A 20,389-nucleotide genomic window follows, 5' to 3' on the forward strand; every position below is an offset into this window, starting at 1 on the left:
GATGAACACCTTGCTGGGGTCATTTGACCCCAGTACTCTTTCCTGCCATGGCAGGGCGTCAGACTAGATGATCTGCTCAGGTCCCTTCTGACCCTAGAAACTATCAAAGTATAATAGGTCCCTTCCGACCCTAATAACTATGAAACAGGCACCAAGAAGGGCCTTTTCCAAAAGGCAGAAGTTAACAAGCGTGCTACAGGCAGAGTTTTTGGTTCCCCAGCACCACACACTGCTCATACAGACTCAGCAGTCACCCCTTTTTGTACAGCCCCAAACGTGGACCCACGTGGGAGGAACAGAGCTCAAACCCCGCGGCGCTACAAAGGAAGGGAGCGCACTCCAATCTGCTGGTCTCTGCAGCATGTTCCCATGGGCAGACTCAGATACAGAGCTCAGCACTGAACGGAGCTGGATCCTTTAGATCTAGGATGAGCGGTGAGCCTGTACTGAGTTAAGCAACTGGGGGGAAAGAAAGGGAGACACTTTGGCTACTCTCTGCTCTGCTCTCCTCCCTTCCGCACCCCATCAACGCCGCTCCCTGGTCCCCAGCAGAGCCCCTTTTCTGATGGCAGCGCGGGTTTTTTTCCCCTCCCCGAGAGCTCTCCCCCACCTTTACCTCGTGGCAGTCACTGGAAGCGATGTGCGCGGGTTGTGCCTCTTCGTTCAGTGGCTCGATCACAGTCACCTCGGCGAACTCCTCCACAGATTCCTGGAACTCGGGCAAGGACCGCCTGCCATAGCGCTTCCCGCCTTTAATGTATTTGGGCTGCGCTTCCGGGGGAGAACCTGGGGAATTAAAACACAGCGCACGTTGGCAGCGGCAGTGCTGAAGAGCCTCTCTCTGCCCTAGCTCTGGTGCATCGTCATCCAGACACGTGGATCAAAACACCAAGTGCTTTTAAAGCGTAGCTCACCTGCTGACTCCCCTGCCCCGGTGCTGCACTGACTTGCACACTGGTAAGTGTGCCCATTCACATAAATATGTGCCCATGTCCCAAGTGAGCTGGGCAGCCCCAATTCTTCAGAGATATTTTGGGAAGAGACCTGGAGGAGGACAACCTTCCTTCCCCCCACAACATAACTGGTATTCACCCGAGCAGCAGAGGCAACTAAAAGCCAATTCAAGTAACCCTGACTGTTAGCGATCATCGAGAGTCATTGCAAAGAGCCCAGCAGCCGGGCCCCACCATCAGACCACACCAGATGCAGCGTGGGCACTGAAGATGGAGGGTTTGTTGCAAGGCATTCATGGGTTGCAGCTCCCAGTCCAAATCCCAGGTTACAAGGCTGCAATAGCCTCCTCCTGAACACGGCAGCCAAGAGACCTAAAGGGGCTGTAACACACGTCCCACTAAGTGAAGCTGTTTGTGTCAGTCATTCGGGACAGCCCGGCTACCACCACTGTCTCCATTCTTCCACTTCAAATACTTCCGCAGGAGACGCCAGCAGCTTTTGGGGAGACAGAGGTACCCACACCTACTCCCCAGTATGAGCCTTAATCCCAGAACAAGGCATGAGGCTCTTAAAATGGGCATTATGCAAACTGGGCTCTGCATTTATTGTCCTTCACCAACTCCCAGACCAAGGTTGCTCCATTTACAAGGTGGTTTCCCCCCTGCTCTGCCGTGCAAACTCAAACTTGGACCTTTAAAGTCAATTAGTCCCTTCCCTTCTTGCTCAACAGCAGTACTGAAGAGTAGCACAAGCTTAATTACACATGCCCATTATATTTGGAGAACTCTATTGTCTCCAAATTATACCGCCCAGACACCTGGGCAACCCCAGAACCTTGCCTGGCTTAAAATCACATTTAGCTTAAACATCTTAAACCACCACGTGGAAGAGATTGAGCACATTGGGCCTGGCCCAGCTCAGAGGCACGGATGCCGTGGTCAAGGTAAGCAGCTGATCTAACCTATACAGATGCATGCCTATACCCCCCTAGACGGATGCTATAGCAGGATGCGCGCCACAGCTTGCGTTGCAGAACCAACGTTGACTGTAATGTTTTCAATAGCCCCCCTTGGTTACCAAAGGAAAGGGGGCTTTGGGTTCATCCCCCATTCAAATTGCCAAGCTTCTTGGAAGGAGTCTTCTGCTTTCAGTGACCAAATTACCCACCACGACTCCAAGTGATCAGGATGAAAAAAAAAGAAAAAAAAACAGAACAAAACATGGAAACAATGCTATTTTTAGTGCAAATCATTAGGTATCTTGAGTTTGGGCAAATTAAATGGATGAGCAAATTAACCAGGGATTCAATTAAGAGACAGGCTCTGATACCACGCTTTGTTTTGCTCTGTTTGTTAACCTCACTGTTTAAAAATCCCATGAGACTTTTTTTTCTTCTTTGCCATTTGTAATGCACTGAGGCAGCAGCAAAAGCAGCGGCTTTTTAAATTTTTATTTGAGGAGTGCTCTGGTACAAAATAAATGAACGACTGCAATAATAATAAGGACCAGGAAAGCCCTTCAATCATCAAGCGGAGAACAGAGGGTGCCAGGAAAGGAGTGGGGGGTTTCGAGCCCTTACAAGTGTCAGCTCGGGTATCACGCCTTTGGATACAGAGGCAGTCTTCAAGCTTGTTAGAGGGAAAATATTCTGTAACTTAGCTATGCAATGAATTATAAAATACACAGGACTGGGCTGCCTTTGATTTTTTTCAGGCTTACACTCCATCCATACTGATATTGCAGCTCTGGGGAACAACAACAAAAAAAAAATCGACGCCTGTGTTTGAACAAGGCTATTTTAACAAGATACGCTGCAGCTGGAGCCCGCACATGAAAGTTGTGCGATGAAGTGCGCGGACAGAAAATCAGAATGAGACTGCCTGATTAAGCAAGCGCCCCAAGAACAAAAGCAAACCTTGTCGCTCCCGCTAAGCTGGGCTAGCGGCGAGCCGTCCTGCCCCTGCCGCTGGCTCTCAAACCTCAACATTTGTGGCTATTCACCCGCACATTTTTCTCCTCTGTTTCACGCCCACCCCACCCCCACTTCGTCCCCCCCCAAGTGGCCTCTCTCAAAGGAGGGAACAATCCTCCATGCTGGGCAATATTCAGAAAGGTTTCAGGGGAGGTGAAAATTTGCTTGGCAACAATGAACTTATTCCCCATCTGCTCCCAGACCCCCTCACCCCTGTGGAAGGGTGCTTTGCAAGACTAGCATCCACTTAGTTTGTATTTTTAACAGTTCCTATAGCAAGTAAGATAATAAAGACAACTTTTACGCAGAGCTGCTGGAGCCCTTAAGCCTGCTATTTTGCTAGCGTGCTTGATGGGCAAACCAGGAACTGGAGCTTGTTTTCGCATTCAGAGGCCGACAGTGTGCGTAGTACTCTTCCATAATGGACGTTAGCCTATAAAGGGCTTCTCAAAGCATCCCTGAAAATGCAATGTGATCCTTATGCAGTTTGCGGGGGAAGGGAAACCCAGCAAGCTTATTCTTGGCATGGCAGGCCCAGACTTCCTAGCACACGCATCCGAGCAAAGCAGGATTTCTATTCTCATCTGCAAGCCACGCGGGTGCAAAATGGATTTTTTTTGATGCTTCAAGAGCAGGGCTTCTTTCCATCCAGACGCACCGTGCAGCGGGAAGGAACAAGTGGCGGGCACGTTGCCATTACAGGTACCCGGGCACCTTCGCAGCACTGGTTGGGGCAACACACAGCTTCGAACAAAGCCTCATTGTTGGGAGATGATGTGTTTCATAACCCCCGCCCCCCTGCCGATGGCACACTTCATTATCCCGGCATCGTATTGTGTCTCAGCCAATCACAGCCCCAGGAACAACGAAGCGGCGCTGACCCGTAACAGTGCACTTACAGAATTCCCCGCGCTCCCATTGTTTTAGGGCGCAGACCTGCATAGTCGCGGTTCCCTTGCATCTAAGCCGGACCATGTTCGAAGCCCTGAACTTGGAGCAGGTACCACTTGCAACATCCACAGTCCCACTGACATCCAAGGCCCCTCGGCTTCATCTCCTTCTCATCCCATACACCACGCAAGTCGGAGCTACCCTCGGTGGCAGAGTGCCCATGACATCTGCCCCAAGCAGAGAGGAGAAGCAGTATCGGGAAGGGAAAGAGGGGCGACCAAAGATCAAGGTTTTGCTGCATGGGAGGCGCAGGCTGTTGTGGCAATGTTTGCCCCATGACAGTGTGGGAGCGGAGAAATATTTCTACCGGACACCTGACATCAAAGTGCTTCATAATGAAGAAGTAATCAACTGTGAGGTCCCCAAGTAGTAGTTATTTAGCCCACAGTGTGGTTACCTTGCTATCCTGCCATTTAAATACCCTGCCACTAATGCCTGGGATGCCAGCTTCATGCATCTGTTTCTCAGATGAGGGCATAAAAAGCTGTACAGCCACCTAGGCGCTTGCTTAATCAGGCAGTCTCGTTCTGATTTTCTGTCCGCGCACTTCATCACACAACTTTCATGTGCGGGCTCCAGCTGCAGCGTATCTTGTTAAAATGGCCCCGACCTTCCTAGTTAAAAAAAAATCTAGCTAGCTTGAAAGCAAGGGGATCTATGTTCCCTGGGAGGTATATCGCAGTGGTCTCAGGGCAGGTATCATGGGCCAGGCTCCCACGATGCTGCCGCCTGCCCGGTGGGAGAGCCTGCATGTTAAACCCTGAGACTTTCCATTGCAAAAGCTGCGGCCCTGATCCCAGGAGAGAAGGAGCAGAAGCTGTTCGCAGCATCCCAATATTTACATCGTTCAAACTGAGTGCGAGAAAAAGGACTTGCACCAATGTTACCCAGGTGGTTGGAAGCTCCATCCTTGGAGGTTTTCAAAACCTGGCTAACCAAAGCCTTGGCTGGGATGATATAGCTGGGGCTGGTCCTGCTTGGAGCAGGGGGTTGCACTAGATGCAACCTCCTGAGGTCCCTCGCAGCCCTCACTTTCTATGTTTGCTGGCAAAATGCTGATGAAAGCAACAGTCCCATCCAGAACGCAGGACAAGTTTTGTGAGACCGTAGGACAGCAGGGCTGGAAGGGACTTCATGAGATTATCTAGTCCAACCCCTACTCAGGGCAGCATCATTCCCATCTAAGCCATCTCAGCCAAGCGTCTAAGCCACTCTTTAAAACTCCCGAGGATGGAGAGTCCACCACCTCCCTGAGCAGCCTGTTCCAGGGCTGAGCTGCCCTCCTAGTGAGAAAGTCCTTGCTCGTCTCCAACCGAAATTTCCCTTGCCACCGTTTAAGACCACTGCTCCTTCTGCTGCCCCTTCGGCCAGTCACCATGCTCTGCAGACCCACGCCGCAGGCACCGGACATTGTCCCGCGCACAGTACATAATAAACACACAGCATGACTCAAGCAGATAGTAGCCAAGGAGTTGCTGGGAAACATCTCACCAACAGAAAGCTTTGAGACAGGGTGAGTTCCCTGACCTTTCAGTCCCGCCTGTGTGATGGCCTGGGAGGGAAGTACACTGGCTTGCTATGCCAGTTAGGTGCCCGATGCACCTAAAATATTCTTCTCATGCTTTCTGCTTCTTGATGCAGACCCCTAAGCCCATCTTGCGCCTACTGGCCGCACCATCAGCGCTGAGGACCAGAAGGGATCATCTACAGTCTGACCTTTTGCAGGTCCTGTGGCCTCTAGTCTATGGGTTAATCCAGGGGCTGACAGAGCCTACGCTTTGGATGGAGATCTCCGCTGCTGACGTAAAGACCCCGAGTGCTGGAGGATCGGCCTCAGATCCTGGTTCTTTCCATTTTGCTGGTTAAATAGTGGTTGCACTTTACTTCCCAACTCCCTGAACCAGAGAAAAGCACTTGACCATTCTCCTCCAGCCTGTCTCATGGGGTGAGGAGAAGAGGGAAGCACGAGTCGGATCCCTTTCTCGTTAGTCGTATCAATGAAACAGCCTTCGTTTTACTCACTCAAGCATCAAAAACCATCCAAACCATCCAAACACAGAAAAGGGTTTTTAAGGGTGGGGAATGTCATTGCCCTGAGAGCCAGACATTTAAAGAAATTAATTTCCTTTCCCTGCAATATTATCAAAGGCGCTAAAAACCTGCTGCGACTGCAAACAAAGTCTGTCGCTGCACGAATCGCATGAGACTGGTAGGACCAGGTCAGAGATCAGGTACCTCTGCTCAGTCTGTACTTCACACACAGCTCCCAGCAGCCGAGGAACAAGACAGCAAGAGACTGCAAGGCGATGGCAAGGGCCTGGCAGGGACCGTCACCCTGCAGAAAAGAGGTGCCGACATTGTGAAGGAAGCACAAGAACTTCTTGTGAGCAGGTGCAAGATGGCTCCTTTGCATCGGCGGCCTCTGGCTTCACAGCTCTAATATTGGAAGTTTATCTTCATGGGGAGGCCGCCAATGCGCATCAGCTTGCAGAATTTAGTGTCGCTCCGGGAGCCGGGGCACAGGAAGAAGCTTATGGGTGGCTCCGTGAGCGTTCACGTAGTGGTATATCATTCCTGGTATGCTGTTCAGGAGCAATGAAGGCCCTGGCAGACGTTACATTTATTAAGGAAGAACTGCTGAACACAGGCAGGGCAGCAAGGCCCACTGCAAGGCAATGCAGGTGCGGGTCTCCAGGAGATGCCTGCCACAAAGCGAGCTCCCACCCCGCAGGAGCTGGGGACAACAGCGCTATGACCGATGAAGCCTCCTCCTGCCACCACTGCTGCCTCCTTGTCCTGACACGTCTGTCCGGCTCCCTGCACTAGCCCTGGCATGTCTCCCACAACACTTAGCCCAGTCACCATGCAGGCCATTTTAATACCTGCCATTCCTGGGACTGCTCCTCTCCCATTAGACCCTCTGCTACAGCCAGGCTGGTCGAACACCAACTGCTTATCCCAAAATAAAAAGCTCCCCCGCCCCCGCAAAAAAATTCCCTGTCTTAAGTGCTGGGGCTTTACACCCTCCCAGAATATCTCTGGGAAACCCAGCACCCCCTCCCCCCCTGCAGACACATTTCTGCATCTGTTCGAAAACCAGCATGGGTCACAGTGGTGGGAAGGCCATAAGGATCTGGCCAAGCGGTGATGCTGCTCCGGAGTCCGGCAGCTTGTCTCAGAAGTGCCCGGACGTGCTGACCAGCTCCTATAGCCAGAAACCACTCGGGTCTCAGCAGGAACGCAGAAGTGCTCCCATGCCCCAAGCACGATGCCGGCCTCCCAGAGATGTTGCCAACATGCAATGCTCGGTCTGTTTGCAGAAGCAAAATGTCCTTTCCACAGCATGGATTTGGAGGAGGACCTTCAGGGCTTTATTCCAGAATCAGTCTTCCTCTTTTAAGATACCCGGCACATACCCTGCATTCACACTAAACAGCATGCAGACAGAGCCCCTTGTAACAAAAACAGCATGAAGTGCACACGGGAAAGATTCGGGGCTTTAAAATCTACATGCGTGCAATTCCCCCCTCTCCCCTCAGTGTCTTAACTTCAGGCCCTCAACCCATGATTTCTGAGACCACTCTTGGCACAAACATCAAAGGACGATATTCCAACGCTCACCGAAAACCCAAGGCGGAGAGCAGCTTGTTCTCCAAACGCAGCTTGCTCCAGAATTAAAAGCAGCAAACGCTTCCAAATTAACCAGCTTGTCAAAGCACGTTAAAGAGATATGCCTTCCAGGCCCATACAACAACGCACCCTAGCGAAGCACGTGCCTTTTGATTACCTGTTAAGTGACAAATGTGGCTCCAAGGAGGCCTCCTCTCGAGGTAGGACAGCAGCCTGTTGGCACTCCCATGCTTCGGTTGGGTAGCAATTGCTAGCAGGATAACTCTTTAGGAACTGTTTAAAGAGCCTGAGCTTTGCAGCCAGAGGACTGCCCAATAAATGCAGAGCAGATGAATTCAGCACCCACGTGGCTGCTTCCCTCTGCATGCCAGCTCCACGCTGAGAAGCTGGAAGCGAATTCAACAAACTCAGAGCCGACCAAGGCATCAGCCTTCGTCCCCTGGCAGCACGCGGAGGGGACCGGTTGACAAGCACCGAGCAATTATACTAAGCAGAAAGCTTGTTGTGGCCAGATGTGCCACTCTGGCAGTGTCCCTTAAGCCATTTCTAGGGCTGGAAGGAGATGAAAACCCTCTGCCGCATCTTGCTCAGCAAAGGGATGCTGAGGCCAACGTTCAAAGGGAAAAGTTGCACTGTTGGCTGCATGTGACCTTGCCGGGGAGCAAGGGGTTGTCTGCACTCCCCAAACAAAGCCAGGCACTGCTGGAGACTGTATTCTCCTCGCTGCTTTTGGGCAGGGTTTTTCCCCACCCCCCCCTTTAAGCCAAACAGTATGCAGAGAATAAATGACACTTCACTACAGCCCCTTTGAGAGGCAGACGGATCCAGCACTTCTACTGACATCCAGCAACCCCCTCATTAAGCTACTGCTCCTTTCTTGGCCGGCACATTGCCCACCCCTTGAAAGCCTGGAAGGGAGGGATTACATGATTTACATACAGGTGTGCTACATCAATAGGAGCTGTGAAGTGCAGATGCTAAACACTTTTCAAGTGCTCCCCACGAAGTCCAGCTGCTGTCAGCAAGAGCTGCAGGGACGCTGAAAACTCGTGCTTCATTTTATTCCACCAGGACAGGTAGGGGAGTTACCAGATGCCATGTCTAAACCCCAGGAAAGCCTGGATGACGGCCATGTCCTGCTGAAAGTGGCAGTTTTTTGGAGGAGCCGAAGAGCACGGAAACTACCTTTGATTCCCCAGCTCCTTCCTATTTAGCCCGAGACCAATTTTATTTCACGTCCAGTTAAAACAAAAGGAGAGAGGGGCCTGGGCCGGGGAACAGGCAGACAGCAGAGGGGTGCCAGGTCCTAGCTCTCTGGACTGTTGCTCCCAATTGGCTTCACTGAAGAGGACTATCTTAGTCTGTTCATCAAAAAAAAAAAAAAAAAAAAAAAAGCCTCAAAAGACTAATTTGGAGTTTCGCTTGGGAACAAGAAGAAATCGAGATGCTTTGAGCACTTCAAGTTCTCCCGTTTGTCCTTACAGCTAGAAACGGTGATGCTCCTTAAAAAGGTATGAACATAGGACAGAACAGGTTCTCATTTCTCGCAGCTGTCGTGGCTGTACCCCAGGCTGCGGCCGTAGCCAATGGGATTATTCTGACACCTGGCTGCTACCTTTCTTTTGCTCCGTTGTGCAGTCTGTCTGCACCCTGAACCCTCAGCTCCCTCCAAATGCAATATGCTGGGAACCCGCTGTGCCTTACAAGGCCATCCCGCTGCTTCCCCTTAGCAAGATGCATTGTTCCTGCAGCTTTTAGGCCCTACTTGTTTCTCTAGTATGTCAAGTGTTAAATATTTCCTTTAATGAAATCTCAATGGAGACAACTCCGGTTCCATCTCAGTTGCTTGGCCAGCTCTCTTCCCCCTCCTTAGGTCTGTGTTGCTCTATAGGTCACCTTTGTGCCGAGCTGTCCAGCTGAGCACCCCAATAGTGATGGTTGCATGGATCCTTCAAGTCTGCTTTAGTCTCAGACTGTCTCCTTGAGAGGAGAACTGGGCCGGTCACCCCCATGCCACAGCTCAGTGCTTTACCCAAAGGTGCCCTGAGCCTCACTTATTCAGTGCCCCATTCCTGGGATTTTTAGCTCCTGCCCTGTTACCCATTTCCCCACCAGCTACATGTCCCCTCCTCAGCTGGGTGCTGCAGCACTGGCTTTGACGCAGGAAGATGACCCATTGCCGCCAGGCCTGTAATGCTACTCGTTAGCCAATCAATCAGGGTGAGGGGAAAAGGAAAGGTCCCTATTTCACTTCCAAGTCACCTCCACCCCAAACCATGAAGCAAGGTACCCTGGGGCCATCTGCGGACCCATATCAGTGCCACAGCGAAGGCATAACGCTGTCTGTGTCCTTAATGGCTACGGCTTTGCAAGGACAGTGGAACAAGACACATGGTCACCACAGTGCTCGAAAATGGACAAGTTCCCTGCAGACTCTTCCTGTATTTCACAAGTCCCTGCACGGCACAGGGGGCTCCAGATACTTGTTTCCCTTGCAGGGAACACCCAGCTCTGAGCAAGAGTTACTCACCTCCACATCACATGAAGCCTGTCTGCTGCGGGCCATCTTGTTCATCTCCACAGTCATTCATAGAAGACCTTCATGCTCGGGTTAGGTCCACACTTTGCTGCTCCTGTCAAGACCTGCTGGAGCTGGCAGCAGCCGCCACCACCCAACCACCAAAGCTCGCCTTGGTGGTTTGGGCACCTCCGCACAAAGGGAGCAGGCGGCTGAAGGCATAGGGGTGCCCACACACCCCTTCAGCCAGCTGCCGGCAGCAGCAGAAACCTTGCCGTTAATAAGGAGGGCTCTGCCCCTGCAGAGGGACTTCGTGTCCAAGCTTGCTTGGAGCTGTGTGTGTAAATTAGGGCTACGAGGTAGCTAAGGACGCAGAAGCCACCCCTCCACAGGCTCAGCTCAGGGCAGAGACCTTGAGGGTCTATCATAAGTGGCTCCACAGGACCCCTTTTGCCGGACAGCCTTCATCTCATCTGTAGGGCGAGGATCCTTCCTGCCTGGTGTTTCTCCAGCAAGAATCGCTCCAGCAGCTAGCAGCATGCCTCTGCAGGAAAGACACTGGCTTCTCTGCAACGTGGAAGCTGCCATATGGAGCTGCAATCTGGGTGCGTATACTTGACCTTTTCCACTGCAATCAGGCAAGACAGAGCAGCAATCAGGCCAGCCCCAGGCCCCGGCCTCATCTGCATGATGGGATTTCTCCTGCAAGGTGGCACAAGGCAGGAGCACAGCCAGCGCCGTCTACAGAAGTCTACACCAATGGTTTCTTGCTTGCTGACAGCTCAGGTCTTCTCGTGAGTCTGAACGGAGGGGTGCTCTGAAGGCCTACAGCAGTCATTGCCAACGTTGTTAGACTCGAGGCCCCCGCTCAGAAAAACCTCAGCTCTCTGCTTTCACTTGTTTCTTGACCAAGTAAAAATAGTGGAGCCATGTAAAAATACAGCCACAACAGGACAGCATGTTTTTGATGCTCTGGATTCCTGTCTGAAATCTCCGGGTTTATCTTCTCAATCGTGTGCAAGTGTTGGCACACCTGACAGTAGTAATATTGGACAGCACCCCATGGCACCCTTAAAAGCATCTTGCAACATCCCAGGGTGCTGCAACACCCCAGCTGAGAATCACAGACCTAGACAACGAGGCAATCATTTGTCCAAACAAAGGTATGGGGCTCTTGTTGCCAGACTGAAGGTTAGGGTAAGGAAGTCAGGATCTATAGCCATCGGAGACTGGGAAGGCAGCAGCCCATGTCACCAGGCCTTCGCTCTCCCTGAAAGGATGCACTACTGGTCGCTCATCCCTCCCACTTCTGCCCATGTTCAAGGCCAAATAGCACAAGAAAGTGGCTTGTGTTTTGGGAAGGGAGAAGCTTTGTTGGGCGAGACTTGCTGAAGTTTTCAGGACACAACAGACCGGCCTGTCACTCTTCCAGTGACTGCTCATGGCCCAAACCAGGATGAGGGCCCCGCTCTGCCGGGTTGTGACCAGCATCCCTGCATCCATCTAAATGCAAGAATGCAAGCAGGAAGGGGGAGGAGATGTTACTCCCACTCTGCAAGTGGGAAGTCAACCATAGCCATTAAGTGACTTCAACACCCATGTCGCAAGGCCCAATCCTGTACCCGGGCCACACCTGACCATCTTCTCTCCCGAGCCCATCAAATGGATTGACTCCATTTCCAGCTTGGCCCCACCGCAGGGAGAACGCAGATGTGTACAGTGTGCAATCTTTTTTCCTCGACTGGGTGTTACCACCCACCCTCCCTCAAAAGCACTGCAGTCGCTTCCTTGGGGAGACTGGAATTTGGACAGTCCATTTTAGTGCCGCAGCTGTCGATTCACCGGCACAGACAGCAGTGAGTTGGCGTCTGTATTTGTTTCTGCGGCACTTGCTGCTCTGGGGCCTGGTCTACATAAAAGCAGAAGCAAAACTCAGCGACCTGAACACTTGCTCAAATTCCACATGCCTGCCGAGGCATCTCAGTCACACAAGCAGCAGGATATAACTGCCTAACAAAGCATTTGTAAAGCCAACCAACCTCTTTCCATACCCATGAGGCCCCAGTGTCAATTCTGTCTACAGCCCCTTTCTTCGAGTGCATCAAAAGACATTTTACCTGGCTCTTGGAAGTGCTCCTCACTTGATAAGGTTCTGGATAAGATGAGGATCAGTGCTTCTTTAAACTGGTCAAAGTGAACCTGCAGAGAAAGCAAGAACAACGTGCAAGTGAATCAATCTGCTCAGAGCACGGCTCCTGCATAAAGACAGCAATTCTGAGCTACTCATTTCAAGCAAACAGCTCTCCATACCAAACCCAGATCCTCCAAGAGCCCCAGCATTTTAACTTAAGCAAAAGCAGTGCTGCAAGAGTCATAAGTGATCCCAAATCTTCTCTACCAAGCTTTGGGGGCAGAAGGAGAAAAACAACAGGGAACCCAAAGCTACGTCCTGTGCTCCTGCAAAGAGCCAAAGGTACCTACACATACAGGCGTGTTACACAAGGTCCCACGGCTGCTGGGTCCGAGTCAGCTGGACTCTTCTCCTGAGCAGCACTGGTGCTTCTCAATGGACGGTTCTCAGAGCATCCTTCACAACAGCGAAGGATGCACCCCAGCCACTGTCTACAAAGTGAGCTTAATTTGGACTGTCAGGAGATGTCTAGACAACCCCAGTTCCAGCCTCATTCAGCCGTGTCCCGTCTCAGCACCCAGGATGGTGGTCTCGTTCTTGGTATTTAAAAGCCTCAGTTACTTAAAAAGACCCCAAGGTCTCCCTCTCTCCATCCAAGAAGGGGCTGCACAGTTCACCTTTACAGCTGTGGAGCAGGCAAGCACATCCCCGCGGGGTGCACTTCGGCAGAAGGCTACCAAAGTTTTGCAGCAAAAACTTATGGTCCTTTCTCCCCTCCGGGGAAGGACATTCATTTGCTGAGAGCCACTCTCAGTTCGGCCCGCTTCCCTCAGTGCACCTCCCCTGCGGGTCGACTGCCACCACTCCACAGTAGCACAGCCATCAGAGAATAAGCGGGGTGGTCTCCTGTTGCTACCCCAGGGAGAGACCTGCAGCCTGTTGCGGATGAAGAGTCACGAGCCATGCATGTGAACAGCCGTGATCTGCAGTCCGAGCAAGCTGGATGCTGCACTTGGGAAGCGCCAGCACTTTTCTGGAGAAAGCCGGAAATGCTGCTACTTCTACCTCCTCCCAAGAGGAGAGCAACTCGCACTCACCCCGGCTGCACAGGGGACCGTGCCGCTCTCACCGAAGAGGCTAGTTAGTGGCAAAGATGACCCCTACTTTACATCCCTTCTTGGGAACACTCACCTTCCCAAAGGAAGCAGAGGAGAAGTGTGGTGAACCATGTGCACGCATATCCATAAACTGAATAACTAGAGATAAGAGATACCCATCCAGCCTCCCAGGCAGAACAGACTCCTCTCTCAAGCCCATCTGAGACTAGTTTTATGGTCCGTACTAATCTGTTTCATGAAACAACTGACATTTTCATGAGCACGAAGTTTCTGCTTTGAATGAAATATGGGTCTTCTAGTAGTCGCACACAAGGGGTGCTAAAGACATGCTTGACAGTCTTAATTAAAGCTTCAGATAACAACCCCCAAGATGGATGGAAGAAAGGCTCAGCTCTTGGTATTGCTGTTTCTAGGCTGCGAGACTTGAGACCACCAGCAGCACCGTACCTAGCCTCCTGATGGCCCTGCGTGAACTTTTAGCATCATTGGGCCCTCCTTCACCAGAGAATGATAATAGTAATTTAAAAAATTACCATTTTCAGGTCCCTTTTCTATCTGGGTCCAGGGTGAAATGGCCATTTTTGGCATTTTCAGGTCCCTTTTCTATCTGGGTCCAGGGTGAAATGGCCATTTTTGGGCTCCGTTTCTGTCCAGGCCCCAGGCTCGCCCATGTCCATGTTCATCCCTGACCACTGGCAGCCAGTCCATCTTTGCTGGGTCATTGATGGGACTAGGAGGCACTAGTTTTAAACACGGTCAAGCTAAAAAGCAAGGGAGGATGGTTGCACAGCTGGCCTGAATTCATGCCTTCCCACTGCCTTTTCCTATCTGTGCCTTCCAAGAACCCCTTAAGCAGCGCTGCCCTTAACAGTTGTGGAGGGGGTGTCATGTTATCCGCAGGCATATTTCAGCATGCCACTAATTCCAGATAGCCAGGCTGCATAGCTGCAGCCAGTTTACATGGCAAGGCGGAAAAGAAAATCCCGGGACAGCTGGTGAGGTTATTTGACACGGGTCACTTGCAATCCATAGCTACCTTCAGCGAGCGCTCATCCAGCCAAAAGGAATTTGGACAGAAGTCTTAGTGTGGAATCAAGGCTCGTCTGCCCCCTCTGCAAAAATCATCCTACGGTTACGAGACGCGCAGCTCAGGTCTGGCCTACACCAGCCGAGTCAGCAGACAGGATTCACTGCAGGTGCCGCTTTATATAACGTCCGCAGGACCGAACTGTTGCTAAAACAGGGGAGTAGTGCAGGTACCAAGTGATGGCTAGGAAGCTCACTAGCAGATACACAGCGTGATCACGCTTGACGTGTCCTCCTGGCCAGCAAGAGATTTATCCTCATCGTGGCTGGTCCAGAGGGCAAAAGTAAGACTGTAAGGGCTGCCATACCATACATGCGGCTGTCACGGCAAACAACCCAGGCGTTCTGCCACTCATCTTCAGCACAAAGAAACTCCGGACTGAGCCATTCACGTTATGCAAATGGTTGCTAGATTTTTCTTTTAAGCACATGCACAAGGAGTAATTAAACAGTTCAGAATACGCTCAGTAAAGAAACTTGTTAGAGACGCCTTCATCTGAATCTTAATTGCTGCCATTCATTTCCAGACGCTGGTGCACTTCAAAGGGCAGTTTACAGTGACGGGAGAATTTGCCTGATTAAAAAAAAAACCAACAAAAAACTTGACATTTAAACTAAATGAGCATGAATAAAAGATGAGGGAGTTAGATTAACAGCTCCCCCATGCATCATCCTTGCGAGGCAGGGAGGGGGGCTTAAACCCAGGTTGCGTGAGGAAGCTGACCTGCTGCTTCCAGCCACGACGCCTGCCTTCCCGCTGCCTGTGAGCAGAAGTCGGTCAGTGTAGCTTGGGAGCTGGGGTCCTGGACAGGGCTTTGTTACCCCTGCCACGGTGCTGGCAGCAATGCCTTGAATTCCCCCGCCAAGGCTGGGGGTGGGGGAAATGCTGGAAAGTCCCAAACAATGAAAGCAGAAGCCCAAACCCTCCATGACACCCTGCTGCTTTGCCCTGGTGTAACCAGAGAGGCCCCGAGCCCATAAAAATTCACAGCTGGGCAATTACCAGGAGGTGATCCATCAAACTCTGCACCAAATTCCAGGCGGGCCGAGCAGAGCCCCGGGTGCCAATTCAGCAGGTGTAAGTGGCACATAATCCACTTTGGCTAATAAGGATTTGAAAAAGATGCAAAGATCCCATTAGACCCGTCCTCTGAGCATTGCTTGCTGCAGCTTAACTTAGTTAAGGGCCTGCTTGGGCTAAGGAACAAACTCCGGCTACGTCGGGCTGAATGGCTGGGGCCCACGGTGCTCTGAGCAAGGGAACAAAAAGACAAAAGGAGCAAAAATGCAATCAGTGATGAGTAGGAATTACGCAGGTACCTCTCCTGGCACCAAGGGGCAGAATAGCCCCTTTCGTGCTGAGGGTAGGTGAGGATAGCCAAGGAACAGGGAACGCGAGCAAACGAGCGTATTGTTTGTACCCAACAGAGCGCTCATTGTCTGGAGGGGAGCGCAACACAACACGCCACCGCTACGGGCTGGGAGATGGTTCTGCCAAGTCAGTGTTATGCAACAGGCCGCATTTTATGAGACGTGTTAATGAAGGGGAAGGAGGGGGGAGGAAAGACGGGTGTTCCCTGTGCTGCTCCTCTCCAGCCCAGCAGCTGCGCACGGGACAGATGGCTCTCGTTCCTGCCCCACGCAGCAAATTTACCATGACCGCATCAAACAGAACCCAGATACCCGGCTTCAGGGAAGGAGCTGGCAGGGTAAATGCAGCCTGAAAAAGCAAATGCCGCAAATCAACACCACAGTGGCATTTAAAATGCAGATTGCTGGTCCTGGGATCCGACACCGCGAGTCACAAGTCTGGTGCATTTGGGAGTGAAATGAGAGCTGCGGGTGTTCGATAAGACGCACGGGGAATTCACTGAATAGCACAAAATTATAGAAGAGTCGGGCTGGCAGGGCCCTCAGGCGGTCACATCTAGTCCAACCCCCTGCTCGTGTTAGGACCAGCCCAGTCTAAAGCATCCTAGGCAGGTGTTTGTCTAACCTCTGCTCAAAACTACGCTAGCTACCAGGCACCTCATCCCAAAATACTGGGAGCACCCTCACCGGATCTAGGCACAGCAGGGGGAAGAGGGAACTGTCCAAGACCAGGGCAGCGACCGCACAGACGTTGCGCAGCAAAAGGACTTTGGTGCATCGCAGGACATGCACACCGGCTTGGATCTTACAAGCGACAACTTTGAACTCAGAGGCACATGGGCAGTGGAAACCCTGTGTGCACCAAGAGGGGTTTCCTTTCATTCTTTCAACTGGCTTTTGTCTGAAGAAGAATAGTGTCAGGAAAACCACACAGGAACAAAAAAAAAAAACCCCTCTTCCTGTTCATGTTGCTTGTGCAGCCTTGACTGTTTGGATGAAAACCCTCCCTGACCATACATTTCTCAGAGGCCACCCTGGTCAAAAGGTTCAGAGTTAGGCCAATGCAATGGTTAAAAATGACCCCCCCCAAACCAAATGTGCACAAGAGGTTGGGCTGGAGGGCTCCTAAGCCTATGCAAGCTCTTCAAGGACGACTCAATTTTAAGGTGACAGCACCGCTTCTGCAGCTATTTGGGGCTTTATTGGCAGCAGGTTAGGAGGTTTCCGGTGTCTTTGTAGTTGTGCAGCACAGTGGATTGCGTAGTTTCAGGGCTCGGCTAGACAAGGGCTTATATGGGATGACTTGGGCAGGGATGACCCTGCCTTGAGCAGAGAGCGGGCCTAGATGTGACCTCCCCAGCTCCCTTCCAGCCCTACTTTCCATGACTCTAAGCAGTCCACCATGTTGTGCAGCCGCCAGGCTGTCATGAACAGCCATCGCAGTATTTATTAAGGAGTGATACAGCTCAAGAAATTTGACAGGTAGTAACAACGCGTTGCTTATGAGCCAGAGATCCAAACCAGCCCCAGTGGCCCTATGCAGTGCCAAATGCCCAGGAAAACAACCAGCCCTGTCCTCCGGGATTGCAAGTACTGCCTCTGTGGGGCAGACAAACTACTGGTTGGGAAAACCATAATGGGAAATAGCTGGGCTTGTGCCTCTCGAGAGCTGTTTTGCAAATCCATCTGCGTGTTTTACTATCCCATGCAAACATTCGACTGCAAGGCACAGGCAAGGGAGACTAGACAATATTTTACTCTCCCATCCATAGCATCATCTTGGTCCCAGGTGAGAAGATTTTTTCAAGTACATCCAAAGGAAACAGCAGTCACATGCCAATATGTACATAGCGGAGAGCCCATTTCCCTACAGTAATCAGAGGCTAATTGAACAGTAGGCTGTTGAGTGTTCCCAAGACCAATTTTAGAGAGGAAGTTTCCTATAAACTAGTGCCCTGATTAGCACTAAAAGGGAAACATCCCTGTGTCAAACTGCTTGCTGTTTTCCACTCTTCGCCTGCATAATACAAATCAGCAGCCTTCACATCGCTGGAGTCCCCCACAGGGAAAGAGGACCGGCTTCTTCTCTCTTGTTCCTTATTCTTTACAGAAGATCCCCGACTTGAAGGCATAATCCTCTGTCTGTGAACTCGCAACAACCAATTGGAAAGGCACAGGGAGGGCTTCCAGCACACAGGAAATGGGATGGGAGGCTCTTTGAAAACAAAGCCCCCATTTGATATGCAAAAAAGCACTGAAGAGGAGCGCAGGAGGTTGTCACAGTCCTCCGGGCTAAGAAGGGGTTCCTGGAGGGCCCCCCATGTTTGTCCTCAAAAGGTGAGTTGCAAAGGGAGCTCTCCTGTTGAAGTGCCTTTATGCAGGCCTCAGATCCGATATCCAGCCTCCAGCCAAACAGGCCACAGGGGACAGTCATCTGCCGCGGACTGCAATTTTTCAGCCTTGCCAACACAACAGTTTTGCACAGATATAGCTGAGGGCGGCAGCCATGCAGCTGGACTCCAGCCAGTTTACGCTACAGGGCATGCTGGGGAGTGACACCTGCAACGAAAGCCCCCAGACCAGACCACGTGCTAGGCTGCCCATGCCAGGATAAGGCACCCCTGGTTAGCACTGGTTGAGCCTCACCTGACTATACCATGCATTAGAAGCACAGCCTGCCGGATTCTCAACCCCACCTGAAGTGCAAACCCCACTCGAGTCCCAATGCTTATGGCTGGCACTGCCTGCTGGGTAGCGCTGCCCATTTCTGATGCACCAGTCGTAATTAGTTGTGAACACGGGGCCATCAGCAATCGTCTTCTAATGCCAGCAGCTACATTTCCAGCAGGCACGAGGACCTGCACCCCACAGAGGAATTCCAGGAGCGACTTCAAGCACTGCCTTTGTGCATCACGGCATGAAGAACAGATATTTCCTGTTGCATTTGCTTTACTGAAAGACAAGCGGCAGGATTCGCATATAAAGCGAGCCTTGCCACAAAGACGGGGCACTGGTTAATCCTTGGAGTCTCAGGCAGCAGCAGAGAAAGCGGTGTTTGCTCAAGCACATTCAATTAAGCTGACAGAATTCCAGGTAACCACCGACTACATCGAGAGCTGTATTTGTTATGGGCATTGCTGTTTAACTTTCATCACCGGAGGGCTGAGCAAACACCCTGCTGCTTGCCAGGACTCTGTGCAGTCCCTATCGAGGCAAAAGCATGCCAAGCTGCTGATCCACCGACCGGCTGGCCCGTCTCCCCCTTGCCCCACCATGCCTGGGAAAGACACACAAACACAAGAGGTCATGCCACGATGAGCACCCATCTCCGAGCTTGGAAAATGGCACGCTGACTGCTATCCTCTTGACAACCTTCCTAGGAAACCCCTGAGGATTTCAGAACCGTTAAATCAGGCTCCTACTTAGACATGGACCATTGATGCTATCAGCTCGGGTGTAAGCCGGGGCGTGTGAGGAAAGGCTGGAGACGAAGATTACAGGAACGCTCTGCAAGTCGTAAGACTGTAATTGCGAACGGTCCCCAAAGAGAAGGGACACAGTTCCTGAGCTCTTCCATACCCTCAGGAAAGCTTCAGAAGATTAAGCATGTTGTTACAACCCTGCAAGAGTGACTCAATCCTCATGATAGCCTTTAATAAGAGCCCCTCCATTTGTCTGGACCAAGTGTTTACCGCATGCCATTTCCATCCCAAACTATCTCGCCTGCAACCGTGTTGTCATCAAACAGGGTATCTCCCTTCTGGTTTCAGCTCTGCTCTCACCGCCCAGGCTGTTTGAGGCACTAGGGTTACCCCGAGGCATCCCTTCCTTTTTTCTGTCTGCCTGGATAGCCTGGCAAAGACCAAGCCAGGTGACAGCACCTGAACTGGAGAGGCTTCAGCCCAACTGTGGTGTGGAAAGGAACTGGGACTTGCACAAATGCCAAGCTGTAATTGGAAAGGTCAGCAATTTCCTCTCGCATCTGCTAATGCATTGTCAGTAAGAGAATTGCAACTCAATCGGGAATGTGGGGAAAGGAAGTGGTGTTTTTTTTTTAAAAAAAAAAAGTCAAAATGGGCTTGGGGAAAAACAGCCAAATCCAATGATAGCTCGGTCCTTTCCTGGAGCAGAAGCAGCCTGACTTCCTTCCTTTCTTTGGTTGCTTTTACTTATCAGCAACTGGATTTTCCAGGAGTTTGCAAAGCAAAGGAGTTTCATGCAGAGGAGCCTTGTTTTCAGGGGAACAGGGGTCAGGCAGCCCCGTGGCAAGGGGATGCTTGATGAGGCACCACGCTGCAAGTGGTTCAATGTTCACCATGCTGACATTTAAGTCTACAAGGGAACTGCCCCATCATAATACTGCTCTAAAACGCAAGGAGCATTCACTTGTATGACAGGTGTTGCAAGCAAGCTGGGAGCTGCGCGTGCACCTGCAGTTGCCGGCAAGAGGGAAACACTGTTATGGGCAGAGCCCACAAGGAACAATTCACATCCTGCAGCTCCTCCCCTACATGATTTACACTCACGACTGTGGCGCAGCTCCAAAAGCTCCCGCTGCTCATCATACAGCAGCGGGGGATACAATGGACCGCAAAGAGAAAAGATTAAAGCCGTGGCTGAAGGTAGCTTGGCTTTGGTCATTTGTCTTTAAAAACATC

General features: G+C 51.4%; 1 protein-coding gene across 4 annotated transcripts in view; it reads right to left on the reverse strand.

Annotated features, from left to right (window-relative positions):
* Nucleotides 1-20,389, reverse strand: part of NIN (ninein) — a 100,028-nt gene that overhangs the window by 70,709 nt on the left and 8,930 nt on the right. For all 4 annotated transcript variants that reach the window (XM_090034345.1, XM_090034346.1, XM_090034347.1 and 1 more), the window contains exons 3-4: nucleotides 12,143-12,224; nucleotides 617-786 (exon numbers count right to left, since the gene is read on the reverse strand). In XM_090034345.1, the coding sequence (XP_089890471.1) occupies nucleotides 617-786; nucleotides 12,143-12,224 (252 nt within the window). The remainder of the gene's footprint in view (nucleotides 1-616; nucleotides 787-12,142; nucleotides 12,225-20,389) is intronic.

Source organism: Crocodylus siamensis, chromosome 2 (genome assembly GCF_052110815.1).
Source record: "Crocodylus siamensis isolate JL-2025a chromosome 2, ASM5211081v1, whole genome shotgun sequence".
Classification (NCBI taxonomy): domain Eukaryota; kingdom Metazoa; phylum Chordata; order Crocodylia; family Crocodylidae; genus Crocodylus; species Crocodylus siamensis.